This window comes from Bufo gargarizans, chromosome 5, assembly GCF_014858855.1.
Source record: "Bufo gargarizans isolate SCDJY-AF-19 chromosome 5, ASM1485885v1, whole genome shotgun sequence".
Classification (NCBI taxonomy): Eukaryota; Metazoa; Chordata; class Amphibia; order Anura; family Bufonidae; genus Bufo; species Bufo gargarizans.
This window is the reverse complement of record NC_058084.1, coordinates 452,015,135-452,037,812: the sequence shown is the minus strand read 5'-3', so window position 1 is coordinate 452,037,812 and position 22,678 is coordinate 452,015,135. Positions and strand designations below refer to the sequence as shown.

The window sequence follows — 22,678 nt, the reverse complement described above, 5'->3', positions numbered from 1 at the left end:
ACCTCTATACAGTGCCAGACATGCCTCCACTACTGTACCAGATATACCTCTATACAGTGCCAGACATGTCTCCACTACTGTACCAGATATACCGCTATACAGTGCCAGACATGCCTCCACTACTGTACCAGATATACCTCTATACAGTGCCAGACATGCCTCCACTACTGTACCAGATATACCTCTATACAGTGCCAGACATGCCTCCACTACAGTACCAGATATACCTCTATACAGTGCCAGACATGCCTCCACTACAGTACCAGATATACCTCTATACAGTGCCAGACATACCTCCACTACTGTACCAGATATACCTCTATACAGTGCCAGACATGCCTCCACTACTGTACCAGATATACCTCTATACAGTGCCAGACATGCCTCCACTACTGTACCAGATATACCTCTATACAGTGCCAGACATACCTCCACTACTGTACCAGATATACCTCTATACAGTGCCAGACATGCCTCCACTACTGTACCAGATATACCTCTATACAGTGCCAGACATGCCTCCACTACTGTACCAGATATACCTCTATACAGTGCCAGACATGCCTCCACTACTGTACCAGATATACCTCTATACAGTGCCAGACATACCTCCACTACTGTACCAGATATACCTCTATACAGTGCCTGACATACCTCCACTACTGTACCAGATATACCTCTATACAGTGCCAGACATGCCTCCACTACTGTACCAGATATACCTCTATACAGTGCCAGTCATACCTCCACTACAGTACCGATATACCTCTATACAGTGCCAGACATGCCTCCACTACTGTACCAGATATACCTCTATACAGTGCCAGACATACCTCCACTACTGTACCAGATATACCTCTATACAGTGCCTGACATACCTCCAATACAGTACCAGATATACCTCTATACAGTGCCAGACATGCCTCCACTACTGTACCAGATATACCTCTATACAGTGCCAGACATGCCTCCACTACTGTACCAGATATACCTCTATACAGTGCCAGACATACCTCCACTACTGTACCGGATATACCTCTATACAGTGCCAGACATACCTCCACTACTGTACCAGATATACCTCTATACAGTGCCTGACATGCCTCCACTACAGTACCAGATATACCTCTATACAGTGCCAGACATGCCTCCACTACTGTACCAGATATACCGCTATACAGTGCCAGTCATACCTCCACTACTGTACCAGATATACCTCTATACAGTGCCAGACATGCCTCCACTACTGTACCAGATATACCTCTATACAGTGCCAGACATGCCTCCACTACTGTACCAGATATACCTCTATACAGTGCCAGACATACCTCCACTACTGTACCAGATATACCTCTATACAGTGCCAGACATACCTCCACTACTGTACCAGATATACCTCTATACAGTGCCAGACATACCTCCACTACTGTACCAGATATACCTCTATACAGTGCCAGACATGCCTCCACTACTGTACCAGATATACCTCTATACAGTGCCAGACATACCTCCACTACTGTACCAGATATACCTCTATACAGTGCCTGACATACCTCCAATACAGTACCAGATATACCTCTATACAGTGCCAGACATGCCTCCACTACTGTACCAGATATACCTCTATACAGTGCCAGACATGCCTCCACTACTGTACCAGATATACCTCTATACAGTGCCAGACATACCTCCACTACTGTACCGGATATACCTCTATACAGTGCCAGACATACCTCCACTACTGTACCAGATATACCTCTATACAGTGCCTGACATGCCTCCACTACAGTACCAGATATACCTCTATACAGTGCCAGACATGCCTCCACTACTGTACCAGATATACCGCTATACAGTGCCAGTCATACCTCCACTACTGTACCAGATATACCTCTATACAGTGCCAGACATGCCTCCACTACTGTACCAGATATACCTCTATACAGTGCCAGACATGCCTCCACTACTGTACCAGATATACCTCTATACAGTGCCAGACATACCTCCACTACTGTACCAGATATACCTCTATACAGTGCCAGACATACCTCCACTACTGTACCAGATATACCTCTATACAGTGCCAGACATACCTCCACTACTGTACCAGATATACCTCTATACAGTGCCAGACATGCCTCCACTACTGTACCAGATATACCTCTATACAGTGCCAGACATGCCTCCGCTACTGTACCGGATATACCTCTATACAGTGCCAGACATGCCTCCACTACTGTACCAGATATACCTCTATACAGTGCCAGACATGTCTCCACTACTGTACCAGATATACCGCTATACAGTGCCAGACATGCCTCCACTACTGTACCAGATATACCTCTATACAGTGCCAGACATGCCTCCACTACTGTACCAGATATACCTCTATACAGTGCCAGACATGCCTCCACTACAGTACCAGATATACCTCTATACAGTGCCAGACATGCCTCCACTACAGTACCAGATATACCTCTATACAGTGCCAGACATACCTCCACTACTGTACCAGATATACCTCTATACAGTGCCAGACATGCCTCCACTACTGTACCAGATATACCTCTATACAGTGCCAGACATGCCTCCACTACTGTACCAGATATACCTCTATACAGTGCCAGACATACCTCCACTACTGTACCAGATATACCTCTATACAGTGCCAGACATGCCTCCACTACTGTACCAGATATACCTCTATACAGTGCCAGACATGCCTCCACTACTGTACCAGATATACCTCTATACAGTGCCAGACATGCCTCCACTACTGTACCAGATATACCTCTATACAGTGCCAGACATACCTCCACTACTGTACCAGATATACCTCTATACAGTGCCTGACATACCTCCACTACTGTACCAGATATACCTCTATACAGTGCCAGACATGCCTCCACTACTGTACCAGATATACCGCTATACAGTGCCAGTCATACCTCCACTACAGTACCGATATACCTCTATACAGTGCCAGACATGCCTCCACTACTGTACCAGATATACCTCTATACAGTGCCAGACATACCTCCACTACTGTACCAGATATACCTCTATACAGTGCCTGACATACCTCCAATACAGGCGTCAGCTACTGTGTCTGATGTGCAGTCAAAATATTGTGCCTTGCCTGGGCTATCCTTTGGCGTCGCCTGTACTCTGACAGCATTACTACTATAGCATTAGGCTATCCAAAAACAAACCCAAAAATGTGCTGCGTTGTATAATGATGAGAGGATTATGCAGACTGTAATGTCACTTGCACTTGGGTTCACCCAGACACTGCTTCTATCTATGGATCCCTCCCTTTATGATAAGTTGCGCAACAAAAAGGGTGGCACTACATTGCGACATGTATGTCGCACCAAAGTTGTGCGACATTTTTTATAATAATAGTCAGTGGTGTCTCACTGCGATGTGCTCCGACTACGACACGACTTGGATGGATTTTTTTGCAACTGTCGTGTTGCAGTCGCAGCATGTCGCAGTGTGACACCACTGACTAGCACAAAAAAAAAAAATTCAAGTACTTGGAGAGGGCTCACCTACTGCTCAGGCAATGAAAGGGTGCACCTACAAAAAGGATTCACCCAATCCTTTAAAAAATATTTCAAAAAGAAGTAAAAATAGTAGGGCACACCACCACTTGATGTCAAACGGATATTTATTATAACATATACTATCTAGAACATATAAAATACAATCAAATACGATAAAATTGTTAAAATATAAATACTAAAATATAGTCATCAATACAAATCAAATGTAAGTAAATGGATTCGGCTACGGCCGCAAATTTCCTTATATGATGGTAGCTTCAATACATGTCTTTGAAGATTACAATTTCATCCTATAATTCCAATGCTGTTTAAAAAGTCACTTGTATCTATGTGTTTTAACACTGAGTTGTGGCAATGCCGCAGAAAAAAGAAGACTTCTACCGGAGTGGTTTTACTCACTATTTTTAGATAATGCCGGCTTCCTTATCACTCGTGGCGTCCCACGTACAGTGAGAGTCTCTTATAGGCTGCGGCAGAAAAAAATGAAGTGTAGACTTGCGGGATCCTCGGTGATTGTGAATTGGTTGTATCGTCTCACAGGTCACCTGGCAGTATATGCCCTCTGCGTTGTTTGTTCACAGTGTGCAGGGTTAACTTTCACCAGGAAATAAAAGACTCAGCGTAAAGACGAATGTTCTTTTCCATAAAGTGCAACTTCACCGATCCCTTCTTTAAAGTGCTTATAGGTCTTCAAATCTGTATATCATGGGCTTCATTACCAAACGCGTTTCGGAGACTAAGGCTCCTTCTTCAGTGGTTAACCACTGAAGAAGGAGCCTTAGTCTCCGAAACGCGTTTGGTAATGAAGCCCATGATATACAGATTTGAAGACCTATAAGCACTTTAAAGAAGGGATCGGTGAAGTTGCACTTTATGGAAAAGAACATTCGTCTTTACGCTGAGTCTTTTATTTCCTGGTGAAAGTTAACCCTGCACACTGTGAACAAACAACGCAGAGGGCATATACTGCCAGGTGACCTGTGAGACGATACAACCAATTCACAATCACCGAGGATCCCGCAAGTCTACACTTCATTTTTTTCTGCCGCAGCCTATAAGAGACTCTCACTGTACGTGGGACGCCACGAGTGATAAGGAAGCCGGCATTATCTAAAAATAGTGAGTAAAACCACTCCGGTAGAAGTCTTCTTCTTTTTTCTGCGGCATTGCCACAACTCAGTGTTAAAACACATAGATACAAGTGACTTTTTAAACAGCATTGGAATTATAGGATGAAATTGTAATCTTCAAAGACATGTATTGAAGCTACCATCATATAAGGAAATTTGCGGCCGTAGCCGAATCCATTTACTTACATTTGATTTGTATTGATGACTATATTTTAGTATTTATATTTTAACAATTTTATCGTATTTGATTGTATTTTATATGTTCTAGATAGTATATGTTATAATAAATATCCGTTTGACATCAAGTGGTGGTGTGCCCTACTATTTTTACTTCTTTTTACAAAAAAAAAAAAGTTGCGCCACTTCTTTGCATCAAGAAGTCGCGCTACAAATGTTGCCGTGTAGCCCTAGCCTAAAGGAACACCTTGCACCAAAACTGATAACCACTGTGGGGGCAGAGGATGACACAGGGATGCCCTCTTTGGGTGTTTCCTGTGTCATGCTCCGCCCCTCCCACCCCCAGAGTGTAGTGTTGCTTTAATTATCGGAGCAGGTATTATGCGTCTGGTTCCTAATGCTGCTAATTTCAAGTTGGCAATTTGCAGATAATAAGAAGCAGCAGTTATCACAAAGATTCTGCCTATGTCGTCTTTCCTGGCCAGATGGCACAGCAAGCTGCCATTTACATTGTGCCATTTTAATCATCAGACATCAATCTCCGCTCTATGCAGATCCCCCATACAAACCCACCCCTGCTCTCGAGGCCAGATTGTATCCATCGTCCTCCTAGTAAATCACAGCGAGTGATCAGAACGTGGGGTACAACCTGACCTTGTACTTCTCACAGCTGGGATTTTGCTTCAGTTGGATCAGTTTGGGCAGTCTGGACTCCGGGCTGATATATTTTAGACTTGCTATTTGCATCACATATACACATCCATCGAGCAAAGGTCTTATAAATGGTGAACTTTTGCAACACAAAATATATTAAAAAGTTGGAGAACTTTTGAGTTATACGGTGATTGCGCCTATTTTCCAATTTAAAACCGGGGGAAAAAAAACCTTTAACCTTTGCTGAACTTCCTCTTCAATTAGGCTCCATTCGCACAACAGTATGCGTTTTGTGGTCCAAAAATAGTGGATCCGCAAAATGTGGTCCGTTTGCGGACGGACATATGGATGGGGAAAGCACACAAAACATCTGTGTGCGTATCGCATCTGTATGTCTGTTCCGTAAAAAGAATAGAATATGTCTGCAAAATGCGGACCACAGGCCCAAAACAATGGGCCCGCAAATAAAGTGCGGACGACGGAACCGCAAAATGGATACGGCCGTGTGAATGGGGCCTAAATCTGTAAATCTAGTAATGGATAGTCAGGACTAGTGTTGAGCGAAGCGAGCTTCAGATGCTTCCTCCGAAGTCTCTTCATTAAAAACGTCAGAATAATACTGTACAGAGATCAGTCTCCGTACAGTATTAGAATGTATGGGCTCCAATGAGCCTAATTTAGTTATTCACAAAGTCGCGCGTGACTTCCTTGAATAACTTCGGTAATTGTTTTTTAAAGTGGAAAACCAGCTTAAAACTTGAAACCGAACTCTGTTCCGGTTCCGACTAGTATCTATTATTCTGAAACTTTGAACAAAGCGACTTTGGATGAAGCATCCGAAGCTCTCTTCGCTCAACACTAGTCAGGACGTATCTGTTCATATACGATATTTTGCTACCACTGAATTTTATTGCGTTTCTATCTATTGTAGCAACATGTAACTCTGTATACGTATCTGCATATATATTGATTGAGAACTGCAAACACCCTATACAGTGAGCTCCCCCTAGTGGCAGCTAAAACAAGGCATCATTTTATCATATTAAACTATGGAGAAGTGAAAGGAACCCTGAGATTTTGAGCAAAAAAACAAAAAAACAAAACATCCAGTGCCCTGGCATAAAAACTCTGGAAATATTTATTAAAGCATTTTTATATGATAGGTCAGGGATGGTCAAGCTGCGGCCATCCAGTTATTGCAAAACTATAACTCCAACCATTCCTGGACAGCCTACAGCCTTCAAAAGGGCATGAGGGGAGTTGTAGTTTTACAACAGCTGGAGGTCCGCAGGTTGAGCATCCCTGTGATAGGTCAACAGTATCTGATTAGTGTGGGCCTCCCCCATGTTCTCCGTGCTCACCAAGCACAGCGCCGACCATTGTATAGTGGCTGTGCTTGGTATTGCGCTCAGCTACATTCCCTTCTATGGAACATAGTTCCTCCTAGGCTACGTGACAGATGAATGTGTCATCACTGGTCTAGGGAAAGCTGAGAGAATGTACAATGGACGGCGAGGTGCATGGTAAGCTGCGAGAAGGCTGAGGCGCTCATAGGAGCGTGCCTTCTCAAACAGCTGATCGGTGGGGAGCAATGGGGGCGTTGCCGTTACACCTAGAGACTCTGTTGTCTCTGAAACTGCCATGCCCTCCGTTCTTTAATTGACAGGATCAGGCAGTGAAAACATCATGCTTGGCCCTGTCAATCAAAGTGCAGAGGAAGCTGCAGTTGTAGAGAGCAGAGTCTCTAGGAGTAACGGCAACGCCCCCGTTGCTCCTAGAGGCTCATTTGCATATATTAAAACATCATTTTTCTCGCCAATGCGGGCACATATGAACATGGGACCAACACAGGTGCCTTCACTGCCAAGTGCACATGCAACAGGTCAGCCAGTGTCATAGGTACAAAACTGCTGACAGATGCCCTTTAATGTTTACAATATTGCTGTATTATTTATGCATATGGTATAGCAATGTTATTTCTATATACTGTATAGCGGTGCTATTTATGTGTACTGTATCACATACTTTTTAACTGTAATTTAACTATGGGTAAAATTTAGCTACGGCTGTGCTCATTTAAGATGAGGTGGAGGTAGGCCCATTCCCCTGACCTTGCCATGGGGTAATATGTTCCAGCAAGTATGCTAGGTATCTGGACACACAATAAACCCAATACACTTACTGGTGGATAATAACAGAACTACCCAAAATTAAAGGATATGCTGCATCGTACAATAACAATGTACAACATTTCACATTTTAGAAGCCCTCTAACTAATGTATACCAGGCCTGAACTGGTTAACACCATATTGGAGGAGAATGCATTGCACATGCTTGTCGTATGATCATAATCGAGTTTGTCTTGTCTTTTAGGGTGGAGAACATTGTTACTACCAGGGCCAAATCCGAGGAAACCCTACGTCTTTCGTGGCGCTATCAACTTGTCATGGACTTCAGTAAGTATTAGTAAGCCCTCACCGGAAATATGTAGAGGTTAAAGGGTGCACCAGATAGGGAACCTCATAGCTGCCCTACTAAAAAGGGTTCTGTCTGATACCATTTTTATATTTCCCCCTATGCGCGCTATAGATTTGATGGACGCAATACAGGTTTGTTGCAGAATCTGATCCACTGAGAATAAAAAAAAAATGAAACTCTGCTGCCCTCTGGTGGTAATGTGGTAACACTGCATTAATGCACATTTAAATGTGTATTCCTAAAAATGTTGTTTAGTGCTCTCACTAAGAGAAACAAAATAAGAGTATTGCAGGTTTGATACCTTTTTAATGGCTAACAAAAATAGAAGTAATGATGTTTCTTCCTAAAAATGTAGTATGACATGGAGCCCATTCAAGTTTATAGGCATCCATAAAATACATGGCGGGGTCAAGACCACCAGAGTGGGTTACACTCTTACTTAGCAGCTTGGTGTTCTCACTGATAAAGGAGATCTGCAATGGCCAGGATACGGGTTGTTAAAGTTCTGTATTTGTCATGACTGCACATGCAGCATGCGCAGGGTACTACCCCAGGGCCCTTCCAAGGTGTTATAACGCAGGTCCCAGATTAGGAATGCCAGAGTGGTGTAATGGCCTATAATGTCTCTATAGAGTGGTGATATTTGTGTCAACGGTGTCTCCTACCTGGGTACGGCCGGACTCCTGGCTCCTGGCTCACTTGCAATAAATTTGAGTGTAGTGACAGTAGGAGTAATAGAGGAATTTAGCAGAGTAAATAATGTCCAGACCTTTAGATGAAGTTCAAACGGTTCTTTACTTGACATAACTTGTATCCAAGCAGTATACAGCTTTGGTCTCTTGGTCCCAGCAGGTTTTAGCAATGATTGGCAGGAAATTAATGCTTCTGCTTTAATGTGAGCTTGCAGGATAAGTCGTCTGCTTGGTAGCTCTGTAATTGTAACAGGAATTAATCTTCTGCACTTTCTGTAACTTCTGTTGTATGGGGACAGACTAGCTGAGGAGGCATGGCTTCTCCTAGGTCTCTGGTCTTATCTCTCAGATGATTTCTCAGGGGATGCTTTCTTCCTGGAACTCTGGAGGTTGTCTGTGGTTTTCTGCTTTCTTCATCCAGCTGAGGCTGCAGGTGCTCAGACTGGGTATATGATCAAGTCTCAGCCAAGACAAGATCCTTGCTGTCTTCCCTATGCAGGGGATCTCCTGAAGGCCATCACACAGCCTTCCCCTAGCAGGGGGGAGGCTACAATAAATCTAACTTCCTTCTTCACCCATGCTGCAGGATGTGGGAACAGCCCACTTCACTCACAGAGGGGGAGCTAAGCTGGAATAATCCATTCCAGCCTAGATACACTAAACTGGGACTAGTTCCTTGCCAAAAAGTTGCTGCCACCTGCTGGTGAACCTGGAAAATTACAGGTACAATTGTGTTTAACATGGTTTTAGATGCACATTTGTAAAGACATAATATAAATTACATCAGATGACAATATACAGGCTCTTAACAGATAGCAGCGGGGTAGAGGCGTGTAGTAACACAACTCTAGGGTGTTACAGATCCACTCTATGATATCCACTCTGATATCCAAATATCCTAAAAGAATCATGGGAAGGGGTTATCTTGTTGAAAAAGTCCCTTTGAGTCTAAACTCTGGCTTACCTATATCAGTTGTATGACTCAAGTTTGGTTTCTCGAGCAGCGTCCCTCTTCTCCATGGTCAGTGTCTAGAGTTGCATCTCTGCCTCACTCACTTCCATGGGACTGAGCTGCAATAGCTGACCCCATCCCATGGACAAAAGAGGTGCTGATTCAGGAAAATAAGACTCTTCATGTTTCCTGTGACCCATTTAATCTCTTAAAGGTGTTGTCCCAAGATAAATGTAAAATTCAACATCATTGAGTACATGACAGTCTCCTTCTAACAAAGCCCTGTACCTCACATGGATCCAGAGATCTCCCCTTTCTGCTGCAGCTCTCTTCCTATAACAGCTTAGGGGTTGTGTCCTTTCTGCTGCATCTCTATCCCTATCACTGCTTGGTTGTGTCCTTTCTGCTGCATCTCTATCCCTATCACTGCTTGGTTGTGTCCTTTCTGCTGCATCTCTATCCCTATCACTGCATGGTTGTGTCCTTTCTGCTGCATCTCTATCCCTATCACAGCGTGGTTGTGTCCTTTCTGCTGCATCTCTATCCCTATTACAGCGTGGTTGTGTCCTTTCTGCTGCACTGTAATTGTCACAGCTTCTAACAGAAGATCTGGCTGGTGACAGTTAAAGAATGAAACTGAGCATCTGCAACAACCTCAGCCATGTTAGCGAGGTGGAGCGAGAAATAGGGAAAAGAACAAACAGCAGGTGGCGCTATACTCTGAGATTTTACTGAGCATCTTGGTGGTTGTACAACATTTTTAATTACATGCAATTACATAAGTAATCAGATTCAGGTGTGCCTTGAAACACGTAGAACATTTATTGTGTGACAACCCAACAGTCCATGATGTTCAGCCGGTTATTCTGAGAAACCCTACCAGACAGTAACTAATTGGCTCATGTTAAAAGGGAAAAAAATTCCATTATGGCGTGGTGAAAAAAAAAAAATCCTTGGATCAAAGACCCATCTCTAGAAAATGTTTATGATCCCCGGGCGCTTTTGTACTGGATCCTAATGGATGAGTAAGGAAAAAAAAAAAGAACATCAGCAGACTACGCCATTCTCCGTGCCAAAACCGACAGGAACCTGATGCCATCTGCCGCGAGAAAAATCCCAATGAAATGACTGACTCCTGTACAAACAGCAGAACAGAATATTGTGGTGCGACCAGAGCCTTAGGGTCCTCTCACACTCTGCGCCAGGAAACGGCTCTGCGCAGTCTTCTGTGCTATTCTATGTGGTTAAAAAGAGGGACCTGGGGTATACTATAAAAGGAAAGCCTATGGGACCTTTATATGTATTGCCTACTGTACATCCGCAGCAGTATACAGCACCCGCAAGGTGGAGGAGATTTTAAAGGGCATCTGTCAGCAGTTTTGTACCTATGACACTGGCTGACCTGTTACATGTGCACTGGGCAGCTGAAGGCATCTGTGTTGGTCCCATCTTCATATGTGCCCGCATTGCTGAGAAAAATGATGGTTTAATATATGCAAATGAGCCTCTAGGAGCAACGAGGGCGTTACCGTTACACCTAGAGGCTCAGCTCTCTCTACAACTGCCGCGCCCTCTGCACTATGACAGGGCCCGGCGTGATGACGTTATTACTGCCTGGTCCTGTCAATCAAAGTGCAGAGAGAGCAAAGCCTCTAGGTGTAACGGCAACACCCCCATTGCTCCTAGAAGCTCATTTACATATATTACAAATCTTATCTACAGGCTCTGGGAATTCTTGATCTGTAAGTTGACTTACTATGCAACAGGTCACTTTAAACTCTGTGGAAATTCTGTACCCTAAGATAGTCGGGAAATTTCCACAAGTAAACTGCTCCATTATCGCAATGCTTCTACCTGCGAAGCGAGAGAGTAGCTTGTGAGAGTCGTCTCTCTGTCATTCTTTATGAGGGTTCTCCGGAAGTAGACTATTGATGACTTATCCTCAAGAGAGGTCCTCGATATCAGATCGGTGGGGGTCCAACTGATCAACTGTTTGAAGAGGTTGCGGTGCTCCGGTAAGCGCTGCCTCTTCATAGGCCAGTGATGTTACGTTCATCAGTCCCATTCAAACGAATGAGCCTGGGCTGCAATACCAAGCACAGCCACTATACAATGTTCGGTGCTGTGTTTGTTATATTGTGGGGAAGCTGCAGTTCGGAGATCTTGGCCTCTTCAGACAGCTGATTGGTGGGTGATATTTGGGAGTCGGACCCCCACTGATCAGTTACTGATCCTTAGAATAAGTCATCAATATTATACTCCTGGGGAAAACCCCTTTACATCCTTGAGTTTTGCTCCGCGCCTTCAGACCCTACACCCGGCACAATTTCTTCAGGAGTGTTCCTTTAAAGCAGGGGTGCACAACCTGCGGCCCGCGGGCCGCATGCGGCCCCCAGAGCCATGGTTTGTGGCCCCCGCCTTGCTGGGCAGATACACAGCTGATCCTGCAATCAGCTGTGTTTCTGCACAGAGCGCCGCACAGCAGATGGATCCCAGGTTTTGCTCCTGCACAGTAGCAGGAGCAGAAAGGGTCCCCAGCTATTAGTGAGAGGGGGGAAGCCGGGGGGAAGCCGAGGAGAAGACAGAAGCGCTTTATTAGCACTTCTGCCTTCTCCTCTATGAGCGCTCTGCATTGTAGACCCAGCGATCACGTGATCTCTGGGTGTCTCGGGAACAGAGGAGCGCTGCCCTGGTACAAAGCCTCCGCAGCAGGCTGGTTTCCCTGTAACTGGGGCTCCTTTGGATGCTCCAGTTACAGTGGAAATAGTAAAAAAAAAAAGTCACTTATTGTCTCCCAAAGGTCTTTCAGTGACCTCTTGGGGACAAATTATATGGTAAAAATATATTTTAAAAAAAATGATTTAAAAAAAAAATGTGAAAACTAAATAAATAAAAAAATTTTTATAAAAAGGAAAAAGTGCTTAATAAAAGAGAGTGTTCACTGTCCCACCACAGTCTTTTTATGAAAAAGTGCAAAAAAAAAAAAAAGTGACAGAGTCCCCAAGGTCTTTTTATGAGCAGAAATATATTAAGTAAAAAAAAAAAAATCATACATAAAAGAAAAGACACCCACACCAATCAAAACCGTCACCATTACCGCCCCATTCACGTGAAACTTTTCATATTATATAGCAAAATACACAAAATAGAGATCTAATTATAATAATTTATTTTGGTGTCAGTTTGCATATTTAAAGAATAAGGAGCTATAGTTTGAAAAAAATATACTTTTTAAAAACGTTTTGTACAGTTTTCCCCAAATAAAAATTGTTGCAAAAATTATCTTGGTAGTCCAACAAATAAGATAGTTACAACCATTTGAACCACCACGCGCGCTAAATCACAAAAAAGTGTCTGGTCATTAAGGCCTTTTCAGGCCTGGTCATTCAAGCGTTAACCAATAGGCGCCTTCCCCACTAGCAAGGCAATGTGCTTACTGGTTACTGCAGGGCACCTATAACTAGATTGGCAGGAGATGGTAATAACCAGTGAGCTCCGTCCTCTGCAGTGAAGGAAAGCACCGATTTATAAATAGGAGGCAGGATAGAAGGAAATGTCGCCACTTTTCTGGTAAAAATGAGGCCTGCAGCATGGCCTCTGAAATAGAAGATTCACACTTACCTGCTCCACTCTGCTCTGGTCCTCTGCGCTGCCCCCGCTACCTCCATATTCTGGTTCCTGCGCTGTTTACACCTGACAGTGCATGACCATGGTCACTTGCACGGCTGCAGTCAATGACTGGCTTCAGCAGTGACACGCTGCTTGTGGCCACATCACCGCCTAAGCCAGTCATTGTCTGGACTGGTGTATGACCATGTCCATGCACTGTCAGGTGTAAACAGCGGAGGCAGTTTGAAGGACCGGAGAGGCGGGGAGCAGGTAAGTATAACTCTTTGGTTTCAGGGACTATGCCGCAGGACAATTACTGGGAACAAGTGTTCATAAGAAGCACTCATATCTTATATCTGGCCGGTATAATCGTGCAGCTGATCAGTCGATAAACAAGGAATTGCTCATTTGTCAGCTGATTTGCATATTTTATCAGGATGAAAGATGTACGATTATCTGCAGCACATCTCCCTGTGTAATCTAAATGAAGGCGAAATGACCCAGTCACTTTACACTGGCTTGTGTAATAGGCAGATGAGCGCCGATCAACATTTTTTTATTTGCGGCACCTTCAAATAGAGCGATGTGACAATGCGGCCCCCAGACCAAAAAAGGTTGTGCACCCCTGCTTTAACGGGAACGTGTCATTACATTACTTTTCTGTTCTCCATTCATTTCTAAAGAAGATAAAAGGCCATTCAGACACCGTTCACACTGGCATCATGGCTTCAATTTATAACAGATGCAATGATGCTTATGATGGATGCAGCGCACTAAATGGGACCGATTGACCCCCCCCCCCCCCCCAAGCACAATGGTTTCCTTTAGTGTCCCACCGTGGTTTGTCATTTCGACAGCAAAAAGTGACAGCATCCTTGCAGAATTGGCACTGACCTAATTCTGTTTCCTGTACTGAGAGCAGTGCATTGTGGGAACTCGTATCACATGTCTGACAGCACAGTGCCAATAAACTGCTGTCTGTTTCCAAGGGCGACCAGCAGCGATGAGGAAAACTACTAGAAAAGGTCCAGAATTGCTGCAATACCAAAGGCAAAGTTACTGAACTTTTTATATAGAACTAGCAGAGGGACCCGGCTTCACATGGGTATATTTAATCTATTTAATTTAATGTTTGTGTGTGTCGTTAAAAGATATCGACAGCATCCCCCATAACAGTGACCTCTACAGGACCCCACCCCTTAAAGGGATTCTGTCACCAGGTTTCACCCCTGTCAGCTAAACATATGCTGATGTTCAGGGCCTCATCAGGATTCCTAATGTGGGCTTCTAAATGTGATCCGTAGCCTTATTTTGCTAAAAAACTGGTTTTACTAACCTGTCAGTCAAAGAAATAAGGTGCCCAAGGGGATGTCAAGGGATGCAGAGTGCCGGCCGCACCCGCCGCTGTTCGTGCCCAGCGCCACCTTTCCAGACTTCTGCGCCGCCTCCTAATCCTCTGTGCCGCCTCTCACTCTCCCTCCCCCCTCCTTCTGCTGTAAGATCTTGCGCGTCATACAGGTCATACAGGGGTTGAGCGAAGTGCCGGCGCATGCGCACTTCGTTTTTAGAAACCCTGTGCGCACGCGTGAGATCTTACAGCAGGAGGAGGGGGGAGGGAGGGAGAGCGAGAGGTGGCACAGAGGATTAGGAGGCGGCGCAGAAGTCTGGAAAGGCGGCGCTGGGCACGAACGGCAGCGGGTGCGGCCGGCAGCTTGCATCCCTTTGGGCACCTTATTTCATTGAGTGACAGGTTAGTAAAAGCAGTTTTTTTTAGCAAAATAGGGCTACAGATCACATTTAGAAGCCCACATTAGGAATCCTGATGAGGCCCTGAACATCAGCATATGTTTAGCTGACAGGGGTGAAACCTGGTGACAGAATCCCTTTAAGGGCTGTTTCACACGAGCGGATGCCGTGCGTGACATCCGCTCCGTGAATAACAGCCAAGACCCGATGCAGACTGCAGAGGCACGGAGCATTAACATGACTGATAATGCTCCGTGCCTCTCTGTGATCTCTTCACTACAAAATCACAGTGACAACTTTATCTCGCTGTGATTTCGTAGTAAAGAGATCACAGAGAGGTACGGAGCATTATCAGTCATGTTAATGCTCCGTGCCTCTGCAGTCTGCATCGGGTCTTGGCTGTTATTCACGGAGCGGATGTCACGCACTGCATCCGCTTGTGTGAAACAGCCCTAACACTGACCCACCCACAGTGCCCCGCTACTTTAAAATGGGACCTCCACAGCAGCCCATTCCTGACCTTCACAGCAGCCCACCCCTTTAACAGTGAGTTTCACAGCACCCCACTCCCTTGAGAGTTGAAATCGATGGTTACGTTTTGAGTGATCACGGAACATACATACATACTGTGACACAGTGAGAGGTTTGGTCTGGGAAAACAGGTATTTTTCTCCCAGCATGTGCTGCTGGGCTGATTTACAGCCAGGTGAGGTCAAATACCGGACCGGATTTTAAATGCTGCTCCGGGTTTTGGCAGCACCTGGCTGTCCTTCAATAAGCAGCTGGGCTCAGAAGCCATGTCTCTGTGTTGAGATCTGGGAGCCTTGTGTCTGGATAAAGGCTTGCTACCGTTTTTTGTCGTGAAAACAGGTTGGTGCTGCTATCAGCAAGGGCTCTTTGAGGCAGAATTGCCGCATGGTGTGAATTACCACCAACACCGCAAGGTGACTTTTTGTTTGAATATGTCTGCTTGTTTTGTCACTTGCCTAAAGTGTGAATAAAACACTGAACTGTTTGATACAAAGAACGTGTTTGTTGCCTCTATACTGCGTCTCTAATCCTGTCTACCAGAGCGAGTCCCCACAATACATACACACACATATATTATATCAGAACTATGTTTGATATGTTTTATTCTATAAATGCTTATAAATAACTTTTTTTTTTTACTTTTCCCAGTGGGATGTTCTGTGATGGGAATCAGACGTATCTCATTGAACCAGGAGAGAAATACAAACCAAACGTAAGTCCTCTAAGCTTTTCTATAAATCCAGGGTTATGTGTATTGTTGGTTGTAATACTGATAGTGCTAAGGCTTTGTACACACTGCAGTTATTACTGCTCAGTACGAGTCTGAGTTGTACATAGCCATGATACCACACCCATAGAAGTCCATGGGACCTGCCACCAATCGATTGAGCCATTCTCAGCTAAGACACTGTTTCTAGAAGAGACCGGGGGTCAGCAACCTCCAGTACTCCATCTGTTCTTAACCCCTTCAGGACCCTGCCATTTTTCACCTTAAGAACCAGGCCGTTTTTTTGGAATTTTACATGTGTCACTTTATGTGGTAATAGCTTTGGAACGCTTTTACTTATCCAAGCCATTCTGAGATTGTTTTCTCGTGACACATTGTACTTCATGTTAGTGGTAAAATTTCAGTCAATATTTTTATTTTTTTTCTAATCCCAAATTTCAGAAATTTCACTTTTTGGGCAGATTTTCCATTTTAATCATTTTTTTCCAGTAACAAAGCAAGGGTTAACAGCCAAAGAAAACTCAATATTTATTGCCCTGATTCTGTCGTTTACAGAAACATCCCATTTGTGATCGTAAACTGCTGTACGGGCACACGGCAGGGCGCAGAAGGAAAGGAACTCCATATGGTTTTTGGAGGGCAGATTTCACTGGGATAATTTTAAGCTGCCATGTCACATTTGAAGACCCCCTGATGCACCCCTAGAGTAGAAACTCCAAAAAAGTGACCCCATTTTGGTGGCAGTTTTGTTGGTACTATTTTAGGGTACATATGATTTTTTGTTGCTCTATATTACACTTTTTGTGAGGCAAGGTAACAAAAAAATTGCTATTTTGGCACCGTTTTTATTTTTAGTAATTTACAATGTTCATCTGACAGGTTAGATCATGTGGTATTTTTATAGAACAGGTTGTTACGGACACGACAATATCATTTTAGAAAAAATATTTTTTTGTGTCTCCATATTCTGAAAGCCATATTTTTTTTTAATTTTTTGGGCGATTGTCTTATGTAGGGTCTCATTTTTTGTGGGATCAGATGACTGTTTTATTGGTACTATTTTGGTGCATATTACTTTTTGATCGCTTGGTATTACACCTTTTGCGATGTAAGATGACAAAAAATTGCTTTTACAGTTTTTATTTAAATTTTTTTTATGGTGTCCACCTGAGGGGTTAGGGCATGTGATATTTTTATACAGCAGGTCGTTATGGATGTGGCAATACCTAATATGTATACTATTTATTTATTTAAGTTTTACATAATAAAATCATGTTTGAAACAAAAAAAATATCATGTTTTTAGTGTCTCCATATTCTGAGAGCCACAGTTTTTATATTTTTTGAGTGATCTTAGGTAGGGTCTCATTTTTTGCGGGATGAGATGACAGTTTAAATGGTACTATTTTAGGGTGCGTATGACTTTTTGATCACTTGGTATTACACTTTTTGTAATGTAAGGTGACAAACAAACAAATGGTTTTGACACCGTTTTTATATATTTTTTGTTTTACGGTGTTCACCTGAGGGGTTAGGTCATGTGATATTTCAGTAGACCTGGTTGTTACAGACACGGCGATACCTAATATGTAAAGAAAAAAAATTATGTTTTAGAGCCATAGTTTTTTTTTTTTAACATTTTTTGCCCGATTGCTTTATGTAGGGCCTAATTTTTTGCGGGATGAGGAGACTGTTTGATTGGCACTATTTTGGGGGGCATATGCCTTTTTCATTTTTTCTACGGCGTTCCTGTTTTCTTTTCTTTTTTTATTTACAATTTAATGTTTTATTTTTGAATTTTTTTTTTTTTCTTCAAACTTTTTTTTTTTTATTCTGAAAAACACTTTTCAAATTTTTTTTTGTCCCACTCTGGGACTTCAACTTCTGGGGTCTGCCCCCCTCTGCAATACATTATAATACATCCTGTATTGTAATGCATTTGCTGTCAGCCTTTACACTTGCAGCCTGCCTGTGAGACCCAGCCTAGGGGGTTGGATCTCACAGGCTTCCGTAGAAGGCAAGCCCCGATGCCTATGGAAGGCATCGGGCTGCCTTCTCTTCCATCGGGTCGCCGTCACTGCAGCGCGGGGACCCGATTGAGATGCGGAGGGCACCCGTATCCTTTCGCAAACCCTCTGCATGCCGCTGTCAGCTTTGACCACGGCGTACAAGGGGTTAATACGCCGCCATCTATGTTTTCACTGATGCCGGTGTATGCAGCAGAGGCCCGGCTGTCAGTGACTGCTGGGTCCTTGCCGCTGATCGGGCGGGCGCAGCTCCTGCACCCGCCCGATCAGCCTGCCGTACATGTACCAGCGCTGTGCATGTACGGCAAGGGTCCTCTACGGGTTAAAGGGGTTGTAATCCGGGAAATGATAATGATGACCTATCCTCAGGATAGGTCTCATTATCACATTGGCGGGGTTCGGAGTCCTGGCACCCCCGCCGATAAACTGTTTCAGGGAACCGGAATGCTGTGGTGAACACTGCAGGCTCCAAACACAGTGCCGTCCATTGTATAGTGGCTGTGCTTGGTACTGCAGCTCAGGCCCATTGACTTGAATGAGGCTGAGCTGCAACTAGGCCATGTGAACGATGTATAGTGACGTCACTGGCCTAGGAAGAGGCAGCGGCACTCACGCAGCTCCAGCCTCTTCTAACAGCTGATTGGTGGGGGTCCTGAGAGTCGGACCCCCCACCGATCTGATATTGATGACCTATCCTGAGGATAGCCCCTTTAACCTACAACTCCCAGCATGCTCCATTCAGTTCTATGAGAGTATTGAGAACGGCCAAGCGAATGTGCATGCTGGGAATTGTAGTTTCAGAACAGCTGTCGTGCCGGAGGTTGCTGACCCCTGCTGTAATGTGTCGCCATATGACATACACAGAGTGCAAGTTATGTGTGTCAGTACAGGCTATGTGAATACGGCTCTAAGCGTACGTTAAGCGTCATGTGTCACCATCAAAGTACTTTGTAATAGTTGCAAATTGTGTCTAAAATGACTTGAAGGGGGTGGCTGCCTTAGGCCTCATGCACGCGAACGTATGTATTTTGCGGTACGCAAACCACAGATCCACAATACAGACAAGAATAGGACATTTTCTATTATTTGCGGAAGGGCCGCACGTATGTGGACAACACACGGACGACATCCGTGTGCTGTCCGCATTTTTGGCAGACCCACAGAAATGAATGGGTCTGCGTGTGAACCGCAAAAGAATACGGATCGGACGCGGAACCCAATATATGGTCGTGTGCATGAGGCCTAACACAAGCGTTTGTGGTAATAGTGGGGGCTCCCTTCATCAGGACTCCCAATGGGGCTGAACTGCAATACCGGACACAGCCTTTTGAAAATGTGTGGCGCTGCGCCACTTCCTAATATTATAGTCCCGAACAACATTCCATTGGATGGGAAATTTGGGAACATGTGCCAGAAGATTGAAGAATTGCCTGTAGTGGCAAACCTCTGCAAGCTAATCACATGCAACCAAAATTTCTAATGGATGTGGTGGGTGCTGAGTGTGCGCGCCGGTTGGTCTTATATGTATATGGCGGTGCTGATATCTTCTGTAAGCGGCAGTGATGTATCCAGGGGGGAAATTCATGGGGTAGTGACCCTGTAGTCATTGGCGCACACTACTATGTGGGGCACCCAAACATTTATGTATATCCAGGCTTCTGGTGATGATGGGAGAACCCCTTAAGGGTCTATTCACACATCCGTAGTGTATTGCGGATCCACAATACACTCGGCCGGCACCCCCCATAGAACTGCCTATTCTTGTCCGCAATTGCGGACAAGAATAGGACATGGTCTATTTTTTTTCCCGAGCCACGGACCGGAAGATCGGGGCTGCGCTCCGGAAATGCAAATAGCACACTGTGTGCTGTCTGCACCCATTCCTGCCCCATAGAGAATGAATGGGTCCGCACCCATTTCGGATAATTGCGGAACGGGTGCGGACACATTCTACAGACATGTGAATGGACCCTTAATATGGAGAAAGTTGGCTATTAAAGTAGAAAATGCTTTAACCCTTTAAAAAGGGCTTGTCGCTTGGATATGTCTCCACTGTCTGATAGGCGCGGGACCCGCACCCATATCGAGAACGCAGCCGCTGGCTCGGCTATTTCAGTCAGGCCCATGGAAAATAAATGGGAGCGGTGGCCGGTCATGCGCTGTGCACTCCAATTCACTTCAATGGGGAGAGCGCTTGGTAGTGGCCGGACCAGAGTCCTCCATCCACCAATTTTGCAGAGCTCCGTTTTTAATATAGGTGCGGGTCCCAGCGGTGGGACCCGCACCTATAAGACAATGGAGGCATATCCTAGCCATACGCCCCCATTGTCTAAGATGTGCATGAGGCCTTAAAGGGGTTGTCTCATGTCCGCAAAGTGTAGATACACAAAATATATATGCGTCAGTGTCCCATCTGCATTTTTTTTTTTTGTGGACTCATTGGGTTTGTGGTCTGCATTTCACGGACATATTCTATCTTTTTGTGGATCGGACATATAGATATGAAAAGCACAGCGATGATCCGTGTGCTTTCCACCTCTGTACTATACTTGGTGCAAAATGCGGACCACGTACTCATTGAAGTCGATGGCTCCGCAAACAAATGCAGATGCAACACTGATGGTATCCATACTTTGTGGACCGCCACACTCGTGTGTGCATGAGGCCTAAGGGACAAGTTTGGTGTTACAAATGCAGCAATTGCTTTTAGTTTGTGCCTTGCCATAGTTTGTTTTCATTGGTTGTATGTCACATGTAGTAACATCCATGTGAATTTTTATGAATAAGCAATTCCTCCATTGTTGCGACACCGGTCACTGCATGAGGTGTTGGGTTTTTCGGGACTTAATTCATGACCCATCCTTAGGAAAGATCATCAGTATTTGACCGGGGGGGGAGAAAGTGACCCCTGCTGATAGTATACAAGCACAGCGCCATACATTGTGTAGTGGCTATGCTTGGTATCGCAGCCTAGACCCATTTTTCACATAGGTCATGTGACTTATGAACGTGACGTCACTGACCCAGGAAGAGGCTGCAGTGGTTGGCGGTGTACCGTGGTCCCTTCCAACTGCTCCAAACTTTATAGAACTTTTTTTTCCCCACTAGGGGACTTTTACTGACATTTTGTTAGGTAGGCATTAAAGCGTCAATAACTTTTCAAAAAATGTTTGATATGTCATAGAGACACACTAAAAAGTTTTGATCGGTGGGGGTCTGAGTGCAGAGACACCCCACAATCTCTAGAATTAGGGGAGAGAAGTGAGTGCATATCTTGCTTTCTCTCCTTGCTGCACGAGACAAATGCCATGGAAGTCTATGGGCCCATCTCGATTCTGTCCTCTATAGAAGTCTAGGGGCCCGTCTCAATTTCATCCTCTATAGACTTCTATGGGCCTGTCTTGATTCTGTCCTCTATAGAAATCTAGGGGCCAGTCTCGATTCCGTCCTCTTCAACGAGGAGAGAGAACAATATTTGCGAGCTTCCCTTGCTCGTTCTAGAGATCGGAGGGGTTTTCTGCACTCATTTTTTTTTTTTATGTTAGTGATGCACTGGAGCACAGAACTAATAGGGCCGGAGTATTCCCAGATTCCACCCATTACTTTGTGCCTACATGGACCGCACAGTGTGCAGAACATGGCAGTGAAGGTAGTGCCACATACCTTTCTCTCTACCAATCATTCTTGGGGTATAGGGAAGGGGGGGTTGGACTTTCTACAGGTAGAACATCTATCTTAGAAAACCCCTTTAAGACCGATGGATTTCCTTCAAACATTAAAGGGGTTTGTTCAGGATTAGAAAAACATGGCTGCTTTCTTCTAAAAGCAGCACCACAACTGTCTCCGGGTAGTCACGCAATAAAAATAAAATAAACACACACATGATACAATGTTCAGACCAGTCATTAAAAATTTTATTTCACCATTTGATAAAAATACATCAAAACTCAACATGACCGGCATGTAAACATCGAGGGACCGTAACAAAATCAAGCACTTTACACTAGCAGCTAAAATACCGAAACCTATGGACTGCATAGAAAATACAGTAAAACAACCTCTCTGGAATCCAACCGAAAGGAAGGAGCTCTCATTGCATTGTAGGTTTGTTGGTGGTTTGCGCCTTCTGGTGGAGCCATTATATTTGTTTTGTTGTAACACAACCATTCACACTGTGCTGTAAGGAAGGTTACAAATCAAATATCAGGATTGGAAACAGGGTGACCTCTCTTTTTGACATTTATCAAAGAGAACGGTGTGGGCCGATGGGGTTGTTTCCAGTGCAGATCCTGGGGGTGGGGCATGTCAGAGGTTCAGAGAGAGAATCCCTTTGTCATGCTCCGCCCCCTCAGACCCTGCACTAGGCGTAGCGCCTTATTTATCAAA

General features: G+C 44.5%; 1 protein-coding gene across 1 annotated transcript in view; it reads left to right on the top strand.

The window, feature by feature from the left end:
- ADAM22 (ADAM metallopeptidase domain 22) overlaps window positions 1-22,678 on the top strand; it is a 253,471-nt gene that overhangs the window by 112,554 nt on the left and 118,239 nt on the right. Inside the window, 2 exon segments of the mRNA XM_044292767.1 lie at window positions 7,905-7,987; window positions 16,188-16,251. Of these exon segments, the coding sequence (XP_044148702.1) occupies window positions 7,905-7,987; window positions 16,188-16,251 (147 nt within the window).